This window comes from Pituophis catenifer, unplaced genomic scaffold (genome assembly GCF_029215685.1).
Source record: "Pituophis catenifer annectens isolate HBS135680 unplaced genomic scaffold, rPitCat1.0.hap2 SCAF_7, whole genome shotgun sequence".
NCBI lineage: Eukaryota > Metazoa > Chordata > Lepidosauria > Squamata > Colubridae > Pituophis > Pituophis catenifer.
The window spans coordinates 43,732,894-43,752,572 of NW_027256887.1; the positions used below are offsets into that span (position 1 = coordinate 43,732,894).

At 35.9% G+C, this 19,679-nt stretch overlaps 1 protein-coding gene across 1 annotated transcript in view; it reads left to right on the plus strand.

Annotated features, from left to right (window-relative positions):
• CAND1 (cullin associated and neddylation dissociated 1) overlaps nucleotides 1-3,196 on the plus strand; it is a 38,258-nt gene extending 35,062 nt beyond the window's left edge. Inside the window, exons 13-15 of the mRNA XM_070948072.1 lie at nucleotides 519-683; nucleotides 1,998-2,105; nucleotides 2,652-3,196. Of these exons, the coding sequence (XP_070804173.1) occupies nucleotides 519-683; nucleotides 1,998-2,105; nucleotides 2,652-2,876 (498 nt within the window). The 3' untranslated portion in view covers nucleotides 2,877-3,196. The remainder of the gene's footprint in view (nucleotides 1-518; nucleotides 684-1,997; nucleotides 2,106-2,651) is intronic.
• The last annotated feature ends 16,483 nt before the right edge of the window (nucleotides 3,197-19,679 follow it).

Genomic DNA, 19,679 nt, shown 5'->3' on the forward strand with positions numbered 1-19,679 from the left:
TTCAACCTTTTGGCTTGCCTGAGCCGCATTGAGTGAAGAGGAATTGTCTTGGGCTGCATATAAAATAATAGTTAATGTATATAAATATTACTCAAAATTACATAATGTTAAAATTTTACAATTTTGTGGGGCTGCATTACTAGCTGCCCAGGGCCACATGCAATCTGCAAGTTGGACACACCTTCCTTAGAGTATCATTAAATGTTTTAAATTATTTAAAAGCATTTAAAACATGTTTGCACAATTTAAGAGCCAACTAAGAACTTTGTCTAATTCTTAATGAGTGACTATTGTAAACATCCATTTAGTTTTAACTAGAAACTGAAATACAATGCCATGAAAATGAAATTAGTAATGGAATTTTGTAATTAAATTAACTTCTAGAGCTTTAGTTTGTTTTTGGAATTTCCTTATGAGTTTTCCTTGTGGTCATCATTTTTCAATACATCCATTCCAAGATTATTAAGAACTGGTAATTAAATTTAATGAATACTCTTATTTTCTTATTTGGTTTGCAGGTTGAAATGGGGCCATTTAAACATACAGTTGATGATGGTCTTGATATTAGAAAGGCAGCTTTTGAGTGTATGTATACTCTGCTAGATAGTTGTCTGGATAGACTTGACATCTTTGAATTTCTAAACCACGTTGAGGACGGTTTGAAAGATCACTATGATATTAAGGTTAGTTTGTTATATATATATATGTATCTTATCTACTTATGCAATATAGTAACATAATTTTCAGTGCAAATGCAATATGTATTAGGAATAAAATGTTTCAAATAAAAAGATTGGGCATTTAAATACCTATTGCTAACATCAAATGCCAAGTTTCTATGATTTGTTATTGCCTCAGGGGAGCTCCTCTGTGCCAGTAACAGTTGAAGATGGATTAAAACAACTGCCACATCTTGAGCAAGACTGCTGCAGTCTGCATCTTCCTTAATTAGAGAAAAGACACAGACCCATATTAATGGAAGATGGCTTGAGCTATTTTCAGAATTGACAGAGACCTATCTTTCCACCTTCACATAGGACAAAGTGCAAGCAAAGCAGCACCAATCCTGCTGGTACTTCTTTGTGTAGGAATGCCATCAGCACTGGCATGTACCAATTAGCAATGGAGGCACAAAGGCATTGGATCTTGCTCAAAAAGTGGCAGTTGGTGGTACATAATTGACTTGAAGAAAAAATACATCTAGGTGGAACCAGTATTAAGTGTCTAGATAGGATGGAAAATAAAATACAGAATTCATTATTTTATTTTCTGATAGTTATTTAGTTTAAACTGACAAATTGTGTTAAAATAGAAATAAGACCTACAAATATATGTCCACAGAAAAAATCAAAGTTATAACAGGAATTAAATACAGGTAGTCCTCGACTTAACAACAGTTCAGTTAGTGACTGTTAAAAGTTACAAAGGCACTGAAAAAAGTGACTTATGACCATTTTTCACACTTATGAATATTGTAGCATCCCTGTGGTCATGTGATCAAAATTCAGATGCTTGACAACTGACTCACATTTATGATAGTTGCGGTGTTCTGGGGCTATGTGATCACCTTTTGCAACCTTCTGACAAGCAGAGTCAATGGGGAAACCAAATTCACTTAACAACCATGTTACTGATTTACAACTGTAATGATTCACTTAACAAAGATGGCAAGAAAAGTTGTAAAATGGGACAAAACTCACTTAACAAATTTGTCACTTAGCAACATAAATTTTGGGCTCAATTGTGGTCGTAAGTCGAGGACTACCTATAAAACAATAGTACACACAATTGCATATGTTATGCCATATATTACATTATACATTATATTACATTGTGTAACATTACGTATGTTAACAGCATATTCAATGGGCACAGAACACTAACTTGGAGGGATTGACAAAATAGAAAGGAATGGTTGATCTTCTAAAGAGTAGTACATAGAGTGCAACATTTCTTTACAGTGCCCAGTTTACTTAAGTTATGTTTCTCCTAACCAGATGTTAACATTTTTAATGCTGGTGAGACTATCTACTTTGTGTCCAAGTGCTGTACTGCAGAGGCTGGATAGACTGGTTGAACCCTTGCGTGCTACATGTACAACCAAGGTACTGTATGAATTTATTTACCTTAATATACAGTTTGTAAAACATAATTGCATTAATTCAGAACCAATCACGAACCCCTCGTATTAAGCCTGAGACACCTCACTTTTTCTAACATTGTGATTTATGAGAGTAATTTGTATGATTTTTCCAAGAAGAATGATACAAAAGCATCATTCCTATCAGGCTATTTCCCACCTATCCCCTCTTTCTCTCCTTACATGAGAATAAAATAGTCTTATTGCTGGCTTCTGTTTGTTGTAAAGTATCGGATCAGGATACTTTTTGTTCCTACCATGAGTTTTTTCTAATTGTAAGATAACATTTTGTAACAGCTTCAGTAGTGAATAAAAGGTAGAGAAACAAAATCTTCAGTCATAGATAATTCTTCAGATAATAATGAAAGTTGCAAGACATTCTGAGGAACTTTTGTTCTGATAGTACTGTATACTATTTATAATGTGGTACATTTACATTGTTTGCATGTCTTTTTAATTTAATTTTGTTGTTGAATTATTACCTAAACATCATTTTGTTTAAATAAAACAGGTAAAAGCAAACTCTGTGAAGCAAGAGTTTGAAAAGCAAGATGAACTGAAGCGATCAGCTATGAGGGCAGTAGCAGCATTATTAACTATTCCAGAAGCAGAAAAGAGTCCACTAATGAGTGAATTTCAGTCACAGATAAGCTCTAATCCTGAGCTTGCAGCCATCTTCGAAAGCATCCAGAAAGATTCATCATCCACTAATTTGGAATCAATGGACACTAGTTAGATATTCAAACAGGGACCATTAATTTTAACCGTACAATGCACTGAATTTACAAGTTTAAAAAAAAAACAGAAAAATATCGAATCTTCACAATGTTCCATTTTACCTTTATGGAGACAGTTTGGCTTTTTTCCATTGTTGTTTTTTTAGCATTTATTCCAGAATATGTATTTCCATAACTCCAAAGTTGTAAGCCACACATGTTTTAGTGGATTTGGATACCCATTAAATAGAAATAAAAGTTAAAACGCATGATGTATGGAAATAGATTCCAACATCCATTTGCCCTGTAATGTTTAGGATTAAAAGTTTAAAAACTTGTGGCCATGATTTTTCTTTTCGTTTTTTTCTTGAAACCAAACCAAATAACTTTTGTGTTTTATCTAACTTTGCCTGGTAGATAGGCTTAAAAAAACTGTGAAGAGTTACCATCGTACATCTTAAGTACAATTTTAAAATGGAAACGCGAGTAAATGTCCTTTTTAAATGTGGGAATAAACAATTTTTGTTCACACTAATTTTGTATGAGGAAATTTACAAATGTGCGTAAAGCAGCAGGTGCGATTTATTCACAACTAAATTCAAATTAATATATTGATGCAGGCAGTGTTCTCCTTCATAGCTAATGCAGTTGGTTTATTTCATTGCAATTATTTACATATATATCCTGCCCAAGCAATTTTGCATCAGTATAAAAATCGTAAGTATAAGCAGCTATATACAAAACAATTAACAACGAACAGTACTCTAAGCAAAGAAAGATGCAGGTAGGGTAGTTCCCACAGGACAGCTTATACAAATGGGATGAGAGACTGCTGACTTGAGCGAAGGATATTCTTCTAAACTTGTTTTTAGTTTTCATATATTTGGGTGATCTTTAATATATTTATTTGAAAATCCAAGAACAAGGTATTTAAAAATGGTTTTCAAAAGACTACATGGATCATTCTTAACCAGGCCTGCGCATCATGTGGTTCACTAAGTCTCCTTGTATAAACCAGCAGCATTTTTTAAAAAGTTATTAAATTACTGCCATTGAGTGCCGCCAGGCCTCATTGCTGCCATCAGCTCCCACATTGCTGCTGGTCCATTAGCTTGCTGATTGGGGTGCCAGGTATTCTTTTGCAGCCTGTGATGGTGATGGTTTTTAATATATCATTATGGCCTGCTCTTAACAGTTGAAGTAGTCATCCCACCTCTTATTTTTGGTGCAAATCTTGTGATATTCTAGCAATAGTGAGGACTGCTACCTGGGGCCAAAGTTACATTTCTTCTGTAACTTAAAGGTCTGCCAAATATGGTGATTGTTCAAAGAAGATGCCAAGTTTTTCATTTATATCTGAGAGCTGCTAAAAAAATGGAAGGATAGAATGTCAGTTAAAAAGAGGGCAAGAGAAGAATTGTGACCTGACTGTATAGTAAGTGCAGTAGCAGAGAAAAGATTCAGGCTATGAGAATTAAGGTTCCACCTTCTTTTCCTGTACCTTGCATTATACAGAGCTGTTTTAGAAGATGACAAGGGAGGAAAGAAACTTTATCTTTCTCCCCCTCCCCTCCCCCCTTGCTCTGTAGCTATTGTGACATCCTTCTAGAACTATATTCCCAGTGCTAGGAAAATCTGTGTGAGAGGAATATTTCTTTTACCCTTGTTTCCTGAATTACCTATCCTCCAAGAAGTATGAACAAGCCTAGTGTTCCGAACTAATTAGCAGGCAGAATCACAGCTCTTATGACATGCATATATACTAGAGATTAGCTCTTATTTTTATCTTCACTTAAGACAAGAGGCAATGCTAGATTTTAACTCAAATGTTTTCACTGTTCCTCTGAATGAATTGTCCACAATTAAACAAGGAAAGCATGCTGAGCATGGCTTCTGGGATTCACTCCAACTTTTTTACTAGTGACGGTTGTAGGAGAGTCTATTTCTTTTTCTGTGTAATGAAGTAACATGTTGCATTTGCATTTGGGTGTCTCTGTTCTCCCCTTCTGTTGGGGCTTTATTTGTGCGTAAGCATACACTGGGAAGCAGACTTCCATTCTGGTCAAATTGGGTAGAAGGAACAAGGGTGAACGAGAATCGGCAATATTAAAGTCTACCTCTCCACTGGGAATCTCCCGGAGTGTTCCTACCCATTTTCAATTCATTTTTGCTAATTTTTCTCCAACACCAAACTTGTTCAATTTTTGAAGATCCTGCTGACAGACTTAATCTTCTTTATGTAATTTTTTTCCATACTGTATTGAATTGGAAAATAAAAATCAATATTGCTTTAACAAAACATAGTCTACCAATAGACCAAATACATGTTTTAGACTGATTAAAAAGAAATCTTTCATAGTTCACTCGACTTGTCACTTTTAAAACTTTTTAAAATATATATGCTGACATACCCGCACTAGTTCAGTAATTCTGAATTAACCAAGAATGCTGATTCTTCCCCCCTCCCCCAAAATGCAATGGTAGAATACAGACAATCCGTTTTGCTTTTTGCCCAGGTGAAAATGGAATTCCAAAGAGACACACGCAGTACACCAACATGACTTTAAAGAATTTTGGAGACCTTATAAAATTACATCTGTTTTTGTCTTAAAAAATGACCTGACCTAAAATCATACACAGATTTTATTTATTTCAGTATGCTCTGTGTAATAGTTTGATTTTAGAAATGCTGCTTTAGAATGCAGTAGTAAATTACATATCAAATGTTCTGTAATTTTATTAACTTTAATTGGAGAGTTGTTTAAATTTGCTTAAATATTGAGAAATATTTAAGAGCTTTTTTTTAGTTTTTTGCTAAAATTGGCTACATTTTGTATTGTGTGAACAAATAGGTGGGCTGTGTTCTTTTGCAGTTTTGCAAAATGGTCCCCCTGAACCCCCAATGCTATATAGTTTAAAATAAAAATATATAGTAGCATTCTGTTGACTAGAGATTCCAGCTTAAAATGTTTTATCGACATAATATGCTCATAGTCTCAGAATGAACTTCTTGTATCTTTCAATATATTAATTTTCATATTCATAGTTCTCAGTCTTTCATCTGTCTTTTATTGCATATCATTTGGGTTTCCAGCAGCACAACATCATCTGCATAGAAAAATCCATGGGTGTTCACATCTCTGGCTATCTTACTTCATCATATGCATTGTTACATATTTATCCATAAATACATTCAACAATGAAGAATACGTTATACGTCCTTACTTTATTTCCTACACAAATGAACCATTTGCTAGGCATTCCACCCTTCACTTATTCGTGCATTCAAAACCAATTGTAAACTCTCATTAAGCAAAATGTTCCAGAATTCAATTCTTTTATCATACACGTTATCATATATTCTAAATCAACAAATGACTAATAAACCTGCTTTCTCACATTCATACATTGCATCCTGAGCATGTTGGTGTACTGCATGTATATTTTTGGTAATCAGGCAACAGTATTACAAATATAAATTAGTCTCCAGATTAGAGATCATTGCTTAGAAAGTTGTGCGCACAGCTAAGTTAAAACTGGATTTTGAATGCGCTTGCATTTTGGCCTAAATATGCCAAAACTGACTGGTACAGTCCTTATTGTCAGCTGAAAAAAATGTGTAAAGTAATAGGTAAGACCTATACCCATGAAGTATTCTAGAGTCTATTCTAGATTCTTAAAAGGCATTTAATTTTTAATATTTAATATTTTAGTACTTAAATTACAGCTTTTGTTTTCTGCCTCAAAATACCGGAAAATCATGCCATTGAATTTCAGCAATAACAGCAGCGTGAGACATTCAGCAATAATCTATCACACAGGATATTAGTGCCTTGTGTTATCTTTATATTTTATAGTTGTAGGGATTAAAACATTCCTGTTCCTTCAGTATTTTTCCTTCAAAATCAGAAAATCAGGAAAGGCAATGTACCCTGCTACTTGGGAAGCAAGAATGATAAGGCCCTTAACTGAGCTGTGTTTGTAGTTGGGGCTACTTAGGAGCAGCCAGCAGGACTCTGCTCACCTTTGGAAACTACTCTCCATCACACAACCTGCATTCTTTTATCCTTGCTCTGCTCATGACATCTCAGCTATATGATTTGGACTAGTTTGTGGAACTCTGACCTAAATTCTGGACTGAAACAGGCCACTTTTGTTTCTCTGCGGTTGTCATGCCCGATTTCCCAATCCTGCATGCTATAGACTGCCTGCCTTCTAATCCTGCCTATTTTTTCTCATGGTTATGACCGGGCAGAACTCTGTGGACCTCTGACACTGGATTTCTGAATTCTCAGTTTTGGAGCTGCACTGATTCCAACAGTAGTCCTTGATTACCAGACAAGGTCATCTTCTCTGTGGGTACAACTGCTCAGCCAAGAATTCTATCTGACATTTTAGTTGTTTGAAGTAGACTTTCATCATTAAACTAATTGTGACTTGCTTGGTGTGATTGCTTTGTCTAGAACAGGACAATCAGCTCTGCCAACTGTTGATTGGATCCCTACTCTTCCTAGCTGCTGAAAGCCTCTAGGGAGAGGAATAAACCAAACTAGAAAAGTAGTATATGTATTTTTGATAGAAAGTTGTTCCTCAAGAAATAATTGTTCAATCCAGTTCAATTTGAAATATAATCATAAAGTTAGAAAGGACCTTAGATGTTCTCTAGACCAATGCCCTGCCCAGGTCAGGGATCATCATACTGTACCAGAGAAATAGTTCTTGTACCATCTAAACTTGTCTTCATACCAAAGGTGGTTGGGAACTTGCTGAGGCTTCAATTGACACAGTATGGTACCAAACTACATTGATCTCTCTTGTGGATGAAGGTGGGACTGGGATGGGGAAGTGTGATCTCCTGACTTTTTTTTTAGTCTTTGTTACCATCAATTGTGGTACACATTAGATTAGAATGATTACATGGGTGTAGAGTGGAACATAATATTTTACAGCAGTATTCTTTGTACCTCTTGCACCAATTTTAATCAATGATAATTAAAGGAGAAACTTATAGGATACCTCAGAGCTTTATTGTCATTTCCCTCCTAATATTTACATGGAGAAGTTGGTCAGTTTGCAATCACTTGGATTTGTCAAGTCACTGAACCAGCTGCCCTACAAATGGATCCCCTCTTCTTGCTTTTTTTTTATAGAGATAAAGTTGTTCACTATAACATTAATTTTCTTACCTAAGGCAGCATCAGATTTCCATCTATATTGGCCATTTATGTTTCCTTCTCTTTCAAAGTTGGCTGGATGTCCTAGCTAAAACTGTTTCTATGATGTTCTGTTAACAATTCTGCCATGAGGACCTAACGCTCTTCTAAAGCAATTGAAACTATATTCTGCCATTTATGTGAAGCATTGACATCACGAATAAGAATGCTGTGGATATAATTTACTTGGACTTCAATAAGGAATTTGATATAGTGGACCACAACCTACTAATTGATAAGTTAGAAAAATATGGGTTAGACAGCATCACAACCAGATGGATTCGTAACTGGCTGATCAACTACACTCAACATGTAGTCCTTAATGGAACTGCACCTATATGGAGGAAAGTATCCTAAGCTCTGTCTTAGGACCAGTACTCTTCAATATCATTCATCAATGATTTAGATGAGAGGATAGAAGGGGAACTAATCAAATTTGCAAATTTTATATCTGAAAATTTGTTCAATAAAGACACATTTTTATGTCTTGGATGATGATGTGACCCACACAATTCTAGTAATAGGAATTTGGCAGGAATAGCCAACACTCCAGAAAATAGGCTCAAGGTAGAGAAGGATCTTAACAGACTTTTAAACATTGGGACCTATCTAACAAAATGAAATTCAATGGTGAGAAATGGTGTGTGGCAGACCTCTTATTGACATTCCTGTTCACATTTGCATTATTTTACCATTCTAGTTTTCATGCATTATGGCAAAGAACTAAAACACATGATAGAAATTTTTCAGTAGAATCAATACAACTTTTTCTCTAACCATCTTAAATGTCAATCTTTTAGAGCTGAAGTGTATCACTCATACAAGCCAGTTTGGTGTAGTGTTTAAGGCATCATGGTAGAAATTGGGAGACCAAAGCCAACTGGATGACCTTGAGCCACTTTCTCTCAGCCCTAGGAATGAGACAATGGCAAGCCACTCCTGAAATTTTATCAAGGGAACTGTAAAAATAGTCCAGTCAGTTTCCTGGAGTCAACAATGACTTGAAGGCGCACATACACACACACACACACACACACACACACACACACACACACACACACACTGTTGATTGACATATAAACCTTGTAGTCGAGTCTTCCAGGTAAAACAGACAACTAAATGATCTAATCCTACTTTATTGTTGTAAGGGTACATTAACAGAATCTTGCAAGCCAAACTTGCTGCCACAACTTTAAACTGCTTAATCCATTTGGGTGGATCCTCCCTAAGTTTTGACTGGGCCACTGAGGGCTCCTCCTCTCTTGTCTGATTGTTTGCTAGGCAGCATCTCTTCCCCTTATTCCCCAAAGTCATCCACATATTCCATTATATTTGTGGACAAAAAGAAATTAAAGGAAGAGAACTCAGGCTGGGATAGTTAGAAATTCCTATTACTAGAATTGTGTGGGTCACATCATCATCCAAGACATAAAAATGTGTCTTTATTGAACAAACTTTCAGATATAAAATTAATAAATATTAAATATTATTCATATAGGCCAAATTATTGTACAATGTAATTTATAAGAAGGCTTCTCATTAGAAACATCCTGGAGTGATTTACAATAATGGTAAAATCCATCCGATATAATACAAGATTAAACATAATTAAAACAATCAATAAAAATAGAAATATTACTAGGGAAGCCAGCAAAAAACAGACAAGTTTTCAAAAGGTACCTAAAGGATACTTGGTGTGCTACAGAAGAGAAGTCATTCCAGAACATTGATGCCATAGAGAACAGGGCTTATCCCAAAGTTGAAAGATACTGGAAGTTAATGGAACTGGAAATATACATTATACTCATCAACGCATTGTAAGTCACCCTGAGTCTCCGGAAAAGGGCGGCATATAAATCGAACCAATAAATAAATAAATAAATAAACCTGGTCTTGAAACCAATTTTTCAACTGCTCTGGCAAAAAGCCATATCCAACTATCTTAATCTAGATCAGTGGTTCTCAAACTTGACAATTTTAAGATTTGGGAACTTTAACTGCTGGTTAGGAAAAAAGCAATTAACCAGTGGAATAGCTTGCTTTAAGAAGTTGTGGGTGCTCCATCACTGGAGGCTTTTAAGAAAAGACTGGATAGCCATTTGTCTGGAATGGCATAAGGGCTCCTGCTTGAACAGGGAGTTGGACTAGAAGACCTCCAAGGTTCATTCCAACTCTATTATTCTATTAATTCTGGGAAATAAAGTCCACACATCTTAAAGTTTCCCAGTTTGAAAAATTCTGCCCTAGATGGACAATGAAGGTCTTTTATTTAGATGGCACACTGTAAAATAATCCTGCATTTTTGCTCCCAAATTCCCAGTAAAGAAAAACCAAAAATACATATATTTTACCCTTTGTAGCACTACCTGAGACCACCCCCGAATCACAAACGCATGTTAGAAATTTGTATACATCCTCTAAAGACTTGTAAAAGTGATACCTAATCACAATACCCACTTTACACTTTACTGTGTTTAGTTTTATTCATGTGTTGTCTTGGATTTAAATGTCAGGTCGGAAAGCGGAGTCCTATCCTTCTTAATAGTGTGTCAGGAGTTTACAGGAACTTTACTTTCAATACTATTGGAAAAGAGCAAACTGAGATGCACCATGAGGAGAGTTCCCCTAACCATTCCATTCTGGTTTTTTTTGTTTTTTTTGTTAAGGGCATTTGGAGTGTTAATTATTTTATGAATTACCAAGCAGGTTATTTCAGTAGAATAATACATCATTTGTTTGTTTAAATTTATAAACTGCCTAATTGGAATGACTCAAAATGATATACAGAAAATTAAAATGCATCATAAAAAACATCATAAAAGCCAACTACAAGGGAATCAATAAAGCCAAAACAATGTGTTTTGAAATATAGAATTTACAAAAAACCAAAATCTCATTATTAAGCAGTCTCAAATGCCATGACCCAGATCATGCCAGAAGTGGTCACCTTCCCATGGGCCTACCTCAAATTATACCCATAAAATTGTGATCCTTGGTTGCGAAAGCCAAAAATGGCTGATTTTTTTGTGAGTGGATCATCACCAGATGCTGGAGAATTATAATTCGAATTATAGCCTTATCCTGGAGATTTCCCTATCCTCAGTACTGTGTGGCTGTGTTAGTACTTGTTTGTACATATATTGTATATAGTCTTGACTAAACTGAAATTTAGGTGCAAAACATACCCCCCCAAATGGGTTCGACTTATCTGCAAGAATATACAGCAATACTTTTTTAAAGTGCCTATATATCCCATATATTCTTGTGTATAATCCCATCCACAGATAAACTGACCCTCAAATTTATAACCAAAATATCTTGACAAATGGATAACATGTAGATTACCTGCAGATAAGCCAATTGTGAAAATTAAAATATATGAAAATTTCAAGGGCTGTCTTATCCTTGGATGGCACATTTTTCAGAGTATTTTCATTAAAAATTCAAGGGTTGGTTATGTGCAGATGGATTTGTATGTGAGTATATATGGTATACACTATATGGTAGATAGCTGCCTCAATCAGAACAAAACAAACTATGGCAATTTTAAGAAATTACCTTTAAATTTAAAGGTAATAAATTAAATTTAAAGATAGCCCATCTTCATGCATCAAATACTTGTCACACATAAATTGTTATCTCTCCCAGAAACATACTGTAGTACAGTGGCATCTTCAGGGGATAAAGAGGAGTCAGACTGACATCAGTAACATTGCTGCATTGTGATGCAAGCCCCTTTTTGACATGCCTCATGACATCACATGCACTCCCCAAAGGGTGCAAATTCCATCTGATGAAAACAGTGAGTGCTTGTGGGCATCATTCAGCATACATATATACACAAAATCCCCCTCCATCCTTCCAACAGTAAAGAAAAATAATAAAATAAAAAAGTAAATAAAATAATAAAATATAAAATTAAAATAAACTAATAAAATGGAAGCCTAGTTAGGGGAAACGAAGCAGGGGTGAAAGGAAAAACAAGCTGGAGCAAAGACAAAGACAAGAGATTACTAAACAGAGAAAGAAGTAAAAAAGAGATGCTCTTTTAGAAAAAAGGTTAATATTTTGAAGCAGTACCTTCTGCTCATTCTGTCATTTTCAACAGCTTTTTCTATTCTTTCTATTTCCTTCTATGTATGAAGGCAAGATAATTCTCTCAGCTCACAAATTAACTGGGGAAAGAATTTCTGCTTGATCAATTCAGTGTCTGAATAGAGTTAGTGTAATCATGGTGTCCATATGTCTTTTACCCAGTTGGAAGATGTGAAATAAACAGTATGTGATGTTTATTTCTCATAATATCGGGATACAGTGATGAGTGTTAAATTCTGTTTGGAGCAGACTGTGGAGAGAAATTGGCCACCTGAGATCAGACTCCTGTTCCCAGAGTGCTGCTGCCTCATAGATGGCTGCTGATGTCATCTCACCAAAATGGAGCACAAACATCTTCTCTCAGAGGAAGATTATATAGCAGGGAATTGAAGTTTACCTGAGTTTTATTGGTGTTTGCATTCATTTTGTGGATGGGATAGGCTGTAGCCCTTTTATGAGTTTAATTTTCCAGTGTTCCTCACAAACAGGAAAAAATCCTCATCATTCTGTCAAATGAAAATTAGCATCTAATTTATATTCACCCTTCCCAGAACAGTTTGATCTCCCCCACCAGAAGATGGTGCACTTAAGTCACTGATGCACTGTGAGGCCTAATGCATCTGTTAAGCAAATATTGGTCACAGAATCACACTCATTCTAAAATTAAAGCCCAGAGGACTGATTTATGCTTTATCCCCCTGCAAAGGTTCATGTAAGTGCAGGGCAACACAAAGGCATACTGTAGTGAATGGAGCTCTTTTAGATCCAAATAATGATCATGACAAATCGTAGCTGATTTTTTTAACATTTAATACATTTGTTTCTTATTTTAAACATAATCATTTGCTTCCACAGTCAGATTTTATAGTATTTGCTATGCAGTGTTAGTTACATGTGAAAAGCTAATTAGGATGTACAATATTTCCTGGACCCCACACAAGGAATTAGAGTCTGCCTGAGTAGTTTCATTAAGTTAACAATCACTGCTTTATTTTATTACAACAGAGAAACAAAACACCTTTCTGTCACAAATGCAATTCTGTTCTGTAGAAAAACCACATACAGATGTTGTTCCAGCCAGTCTGTACCTGTTATTTAAATGTTCAGAAATGTGGTCCTTCTGATTCTGGAAATTCATGTAAATCTAACTCCACTGTTGACATTTATTTATTATTTTTCTCCTTATAAAGATAGATCATTCTGCAATATTTTTTAAAAACTCATTAAGAAGATAAAACATTGCTGAGATGAAGTAAACTATCTCCTCTTCCTTTTAGGAACCATTCAGTCCAAAAAGTGTACCTCGACATCATTGGTGATGAAAGTAGTCCAAGATAGCTTGAAGTATCAATAGCTACTCCTTTCCAATTCTAGAATATGGAAATATCTCATCAAAAGACCATTGCTTTTTCTCCATAAATGGCTCATATATATACAGTAACTGCTGAGAATCCCTCTTTCTAGACTTCTTTGCCATTTGAAAGTTCATATGTGGGATACATGTATTGTAGCATCAATAAACAAATGCAAATTGCAAAGGGTCTACTGTTCCGGATTGTTCATATAGCCATGCTACTACAGCAGAAAATGACATTTCTGAAATTCGTGAGTTACAGGGAATGTCTGTGAGGGACTTATACTAAATTCCCCTGCTGAACATTCCCACCAAACTAATTTCTCTGCTTTGTTGCCCAAGAAACTACTTATTTTGGTCTATGCTTCTTCAGCAGGATCAGCACACTGCAACCCCCCAGTTCTAAGCACCTCACTTTTCCCATAGCACCTTTTCAGAAGATATTTTCATTCCTCACAACTCAGGACACAATACCTCAGAACTCACACAGTTCCTCTGGTCATTTCTCCTTCTTTGTCTTGCTGAAGTCCTTCTGGCATTGTTCTTTTAAGTATTCTTGTTCATTTTGCTCAGTGCAAACGATATAGAATAAAAATTGTGTACACTGTCACCATCAAAAGGACTATAGAAAGAAAAGATTGCTTTTTGACCCATCTATTATATTCAGATTGGTTTTATAGAGATAGGGTTTTTAAAATTTCTTCTTCTTGATGTGATTTTCCTATGGGTATTGTTTCTAATATCTTCAAGGATAGATAAATAACACTTGCACTGTCTTATATCATAGCAATGACATATATTGATTTGTGGCAAACTCATCATATGCCTCCAGTGTAGCTGTACCCAGAAACATAAACCATTTCTTCTAATGATCTTTTTGGTCTATTTAGAGATTGAGACATTCCAAATAATAACTTATACAGGATATGTTGCTCTTGTGCATTTATGTGAAAATTCCTGAACATTGCTTCTAACATCTATTGCATGTCAACATGTTTTTATTATATACATGAAAAAATTCTGGAACCATCCTGTTGGAGGCAGCAAACAACAAAACAATTCCCCAAATTCAGTAATAGTTTATTTCTTGTAATGTATTTGGAATGCATTTCAGTACTATTCTAATAGCAGCGGAACAGAATTTAACTAAAATATTAATGTTTCAATTGTACTGAGTAGGACCAAGATTAAACTCTTTACAACGCTTCACAACACAATCCTATTTATGTTTATTGAAAAGTGAATCCATTGCATTCAATTAATATAACTTGTAGGCAACTGAGCCAAACTCAGTTCTTATTGAGATCCAAGGGATTCACAATGGGATTGTCCCAGTTTTAAAAACAAGATATAAATTTAGTTAATTTAATATAGATCAAACCCAAGGAAATTAATTTGAGAAATGTTGCATCATTTCTTGGCATGTTATTTACTTTAGTGCCATCAAGTCAGTTTGGATTCCTGGCAATTACATGAACTTGGCATGTTTTCCTGGCAACTTTTTCAGAAGTGATTTGCCTTTGCTTTCTTTCTTGGACTGAGAAAGAGTAGCTTTGCATCTACGGCAGGACTAGACCTCACATTCTCCAGGTTTCTGATCCAGTGTTTTTAATCACTACATCAAACTGGCTTTCATGCCATATTTGGGCTGCAAACATTCAGACAGCCATTAGATGTACAAAAGATTTTCTGTATCCCTATCCTACTCTGTCATGGCCATCTAGATTCCTGCAGTTAAGCATGGTAGCTATATTGGTTCATCTTTGTGGTCCCACAACATCAGCAGTGGGTAAAAGCTGAGCTAATTTATTTCTGGCTCAGTTTATAGTGCATTTGAAACTGCACTGAAATTTATTAGTGTTTATTTAGCATATGATGAGAACATGACAGAAGAGAGGTAAACATACATACACAAATTAACTTCACTGAAATTAGTAATTCCTTTTACAAACTTTTAAAATGCAGCACTTCTGAGCAGTCCAATTTTTCACTGGCAGGAATCACCTCACCTTGTGGTTCTTGAACTCAAGACAGTCATTAATTTCTGTTCCTATACAACAATGTTTCTCAATCTTGGCAATTTTAAGAAGCATGGCCTTCAAGTTCCAGAATTCTCCACTGAAATCTGAACATCTTAAAATTGCCAAGTTTGAGAGACACTACCATAGAAGTTATACGTATCCCCCTTGCTTTCCAGAACACTTCAATTGACAACATACGCTGGAAACAATGTCATTCAACAAGAAATAAACAAAACCTAAACATCTGTCCAGTGTTTTCCAGCCAGCTCTGGCTCTCTGGAAGAGAAAAAGGAAACAGAAGTCAGTTTCACCAAGTTTATTTCACCAGGATTACCGCCATGCCTAGAAAAAGTATGCCTAAAAAGGATATGCAGGCAGTCAAAACATTCCAGTTCAATTATTTGCCAATATTGTTGCAATAACTGTGATTACATTTTTTTTGTGAAATGTTTTTCATTACAAAAATGCAAAGTTGCTAAATTTTTGATTTTACAATTTATGGATTAAAAGGGGGGCATGAATTCCTTGCTCGCTGATCAATCACTCCATTTGTGGGGGGAGCAAACTATCAGGCAAATATAACTCACTTCTAAAGGAAGCATTGGCAATTGAATGTCTTTCCTTTAGGGATTATTGTTACAGTACTTCAGGAGCTGAAGCAGCTCAGGGAGCAGGATGTTGATTTCTCATATTCTTCCAGAAATGTAACTGAGCATTTTTATTCAATATTTTCAACCTGGGTTTGTTTTAAGCTGCTTCTGCAGAACTGGCAAAGTAAAACAGAAACCCAACGTGCTGGCTGGGGAATTCTGGGAGTTGAAGTACACACATATTAAAGTTGAGAATCTCTGTTCTAATGTCTCTAGGAACACATTGCCTAATAAATTTAAGTGAATAGCTTGCCTTGCAATTTGCTGTTATGATCAATAGTAGATTTATACATTTCTACAAAGAAAGATTTCTTATAGAAATCACTTGTTCTGTCTCTAAGACTTGTCTTACATATATTTTGTCCTATGATAGTGGGGAACAAAAAAGTGAAAACTGCATTTAAGGGAGGAGCCATTCCTGCTTTTTTCAAGTTGTCATTTTAGATTGAAAGCACATTTTGAAGATTAGTTCTGATATAGTCTGGTGCTTTCATGAAATTGGACATCTCTCTTTAATGTACTTCCTCTCAGATCAGTCATCAGTCAGCAACAACTCCTACTTCATATAGAAGAGTCCAGGGTTCTGCTAAATTTAGTCTAATTCAATTAGAAGACATTATTTTCAGGTTTGGTCATCTGAGCTGCTAGTACTTTCTTTAGCCTTATGGTCTGACTACAAATTATTGGTCCAATCTGTCTTCTGCAAAGCAGAATGTTATTTCATACCGATCTATATAGGGGAATATAGAAGGGGGATATTCAGATAATCTGAGCTGTTAGAAAATCTGCCAGAGAGAGCTGGAGGTGGGGGGGGGGCAGGCAATTGCTGACTTCTTACAATACACAGCTGATTTCAATGCAGAAAAAATAGGTCACTAGTGAAATGCAGCCAGAATCCAGTGGAAAAAAGATAGGAAAAAAAGTCTTCCACTGGGTGCAAAATCGTCTGTGGTATGCACTGAAAAAAATCAGCTTTAATCTTTGAACCACCAGAGAATTACACAGGCAAGACATGGGGACTCCAATCTTCCTTGTTATTTTAAGCAAGCAAGTCCTGCATTGTTCCAATTCATCTCTTACTTCCATTCCCACACACTAAAATAACTTGTAGCTCATGCTCATGTTAAAATCTGAATCTATGCCAGGTTTGATTCTTTAAAGAAAAAGGAATCCACTGGGCTGTATGTCGCTGACACCACTTTCATTTATGGGCTTCTATTGAAAGGAGTCGTAGGGCAGTCTAGTCAGAATCAGATTTATTTAGCTAAATAAAAATAGCAAGCTCCTGCTGGTTTTTTGCTGTGCAGCAAAACAACTCATTTCCTGTTCAATTAATCTCATGCTTCTTGTTAAGCAAACCTGGGGCTTTCCAGATTTTGAAAGCAATAGTTTTAATAAGTACTAACTCCATAGTCAACAAGCATGAGTTATGAGGGTTGTGGTCCCAAATATCTGGAGGATGCTGGATGCTTACATCTGCTATAAATACTCATCCAGCCTGGTCACCCAGAATAGATTTTCAAGATAGAAACATCAAAGTATAGGATTGCAGACTGTTGATTACTTTGACAAGGGAATATCATATTATTATCCAGTCCCATTATAGCATGCAATCTGTCAAGCAGATCCATGATCCGTATTCTCCCATGCCCCTCAAGAAGGAGTCACCGTGTTTTCTATTAATAACGTTTTAAATTGAGAATTAAATTAAGCTTCACCCGGCATGGGAAAATATAATTTAAGTACAGCAAAGGTTGTACTAGGCTGAAAATTAAGTATTTGGATGTGGTTGTTCAATATCTCAGCAGCATTGCTGGTTTGTGGTCTCATAGTCCTATTAGGAAACTACTTATAGAGGAGATCTACATGTGCTAATTTTTTTTACATGCATACATACATGCAAATCCACAAAGAACTCTTCTGAAGTATCCTCTTGTGCATCTATCTACCAATGGATTAATCATAAATCAGAAGTGACTTGAGTCATGAAAAAGCACATCGTATTAAGAGTTTTAGTCTTTAAAGCAGTACAATAGGAATCCTCAAACAGAATTGTGACATTGCAGAAGATCATGAGCAATTTAGAGGCTGATTGCAGCAGTTTTATAAACCTGATCAGGTTTGCATGCACAAGGTTTGAGCTTTACTCCCCACTTTTACTGTGCAACTTGCAAAGAGAGAGAACCTTAGAACAGTGGTTCTCAACCTTCCTAATGCCGTGACCCATTAATACAATTCCTCATGTTGTGGTGACCCCCAACCAGGGGTGGGTTCTAAATTTTTTTACTATCGGTTCTGTGGGCGTGGCTTATTTTGTGGGTGTGGCTTGGAGGTCATGTGACTGGGTGGGCGTGGCTAGCTGGACATGTGACAGGGTGGCCATGGCTATGTGTATAGGGACTACTCAGAGAGCTGAAAAAAGTCATTTCTGACAGATCCTCGCACTTTTGACTGGTCTTCACACTTATGACTATCTTCACATTTATGCCCATGCAGCATTCTTAACAACCATGTCACTCATTTCACAACTGCTTCTCTTCACCATGGTGATAAGATAGGGCAAAAAACGTAAAATGTGAGGACAGTCGTAAATTCGAGGACAGGTCAAAAGTGCGAGGACCAGTCAAAAATAACTTTTTCAGCCCTCTGAGTAGTCCATGTGCACAAAAGGACTACCCAGAGGGCTAAAAAAAGTGATTTCTGACAGGTCCTTGCACTTTTGACCAGTCTTCGCACTTATGACTGGTCATCATGCCCATTGTATCATTTTTAACAACCGTGTCACTCATTTCACAACTGCTTCTCTTCACCATGGTGACAAGATAGGGCAAAAATGTAAAATGTGAGGACAGTCGTAAGTTCGAGAACTGGTCAAAAGTGCGAGGACCAGTTAAAAATAACTTTTTCTGCCCTCTGAGTAGTCCATATGCATAAAAGGATACAGCAATAGAAAGGGATGAAGGAAGGGAAGGGAAATTAGAGTAGGAGTGAGGGTAAGAGAGGGAGAAAGAGAGGAGGAGAAGGAGAAAGGAAGAGGAAGTAGGAAGGAGAAGAAGGGGGGGGGAAAGAGAAAGTAAGAAGGAAAGAAAAGGGAGAGGTGGTAGGTTTGAGGAGAAAGATTGCTGTACAATAAAAAAGATGAAAGGGAAGAAAACCAACCCCAAACAAATATAAAGATATTAAGATAAAGAATGAATTGTTAAACTTTACAGAATAAAAGAGAACAAATATGAATAAATAGCAATAATTAGAAACACACATACAAACATACAATGTATTTTCTTTGAACAGAGTATTTGGCCGGTTCACAAATTTAACCAGTGTTTAGTCATTTCAATTAAATTTACAGTTTCTATATTTTCTTTTTGCCATATTTATTCCTCATCTATTTTTTTAAAAAAACCAATATTACCCTTCATCCTCATCTCCAATCTTAATCAAATTCAATTTTTCCCTTCTATTCTATATTATACCCCTTCCCATTGTCATC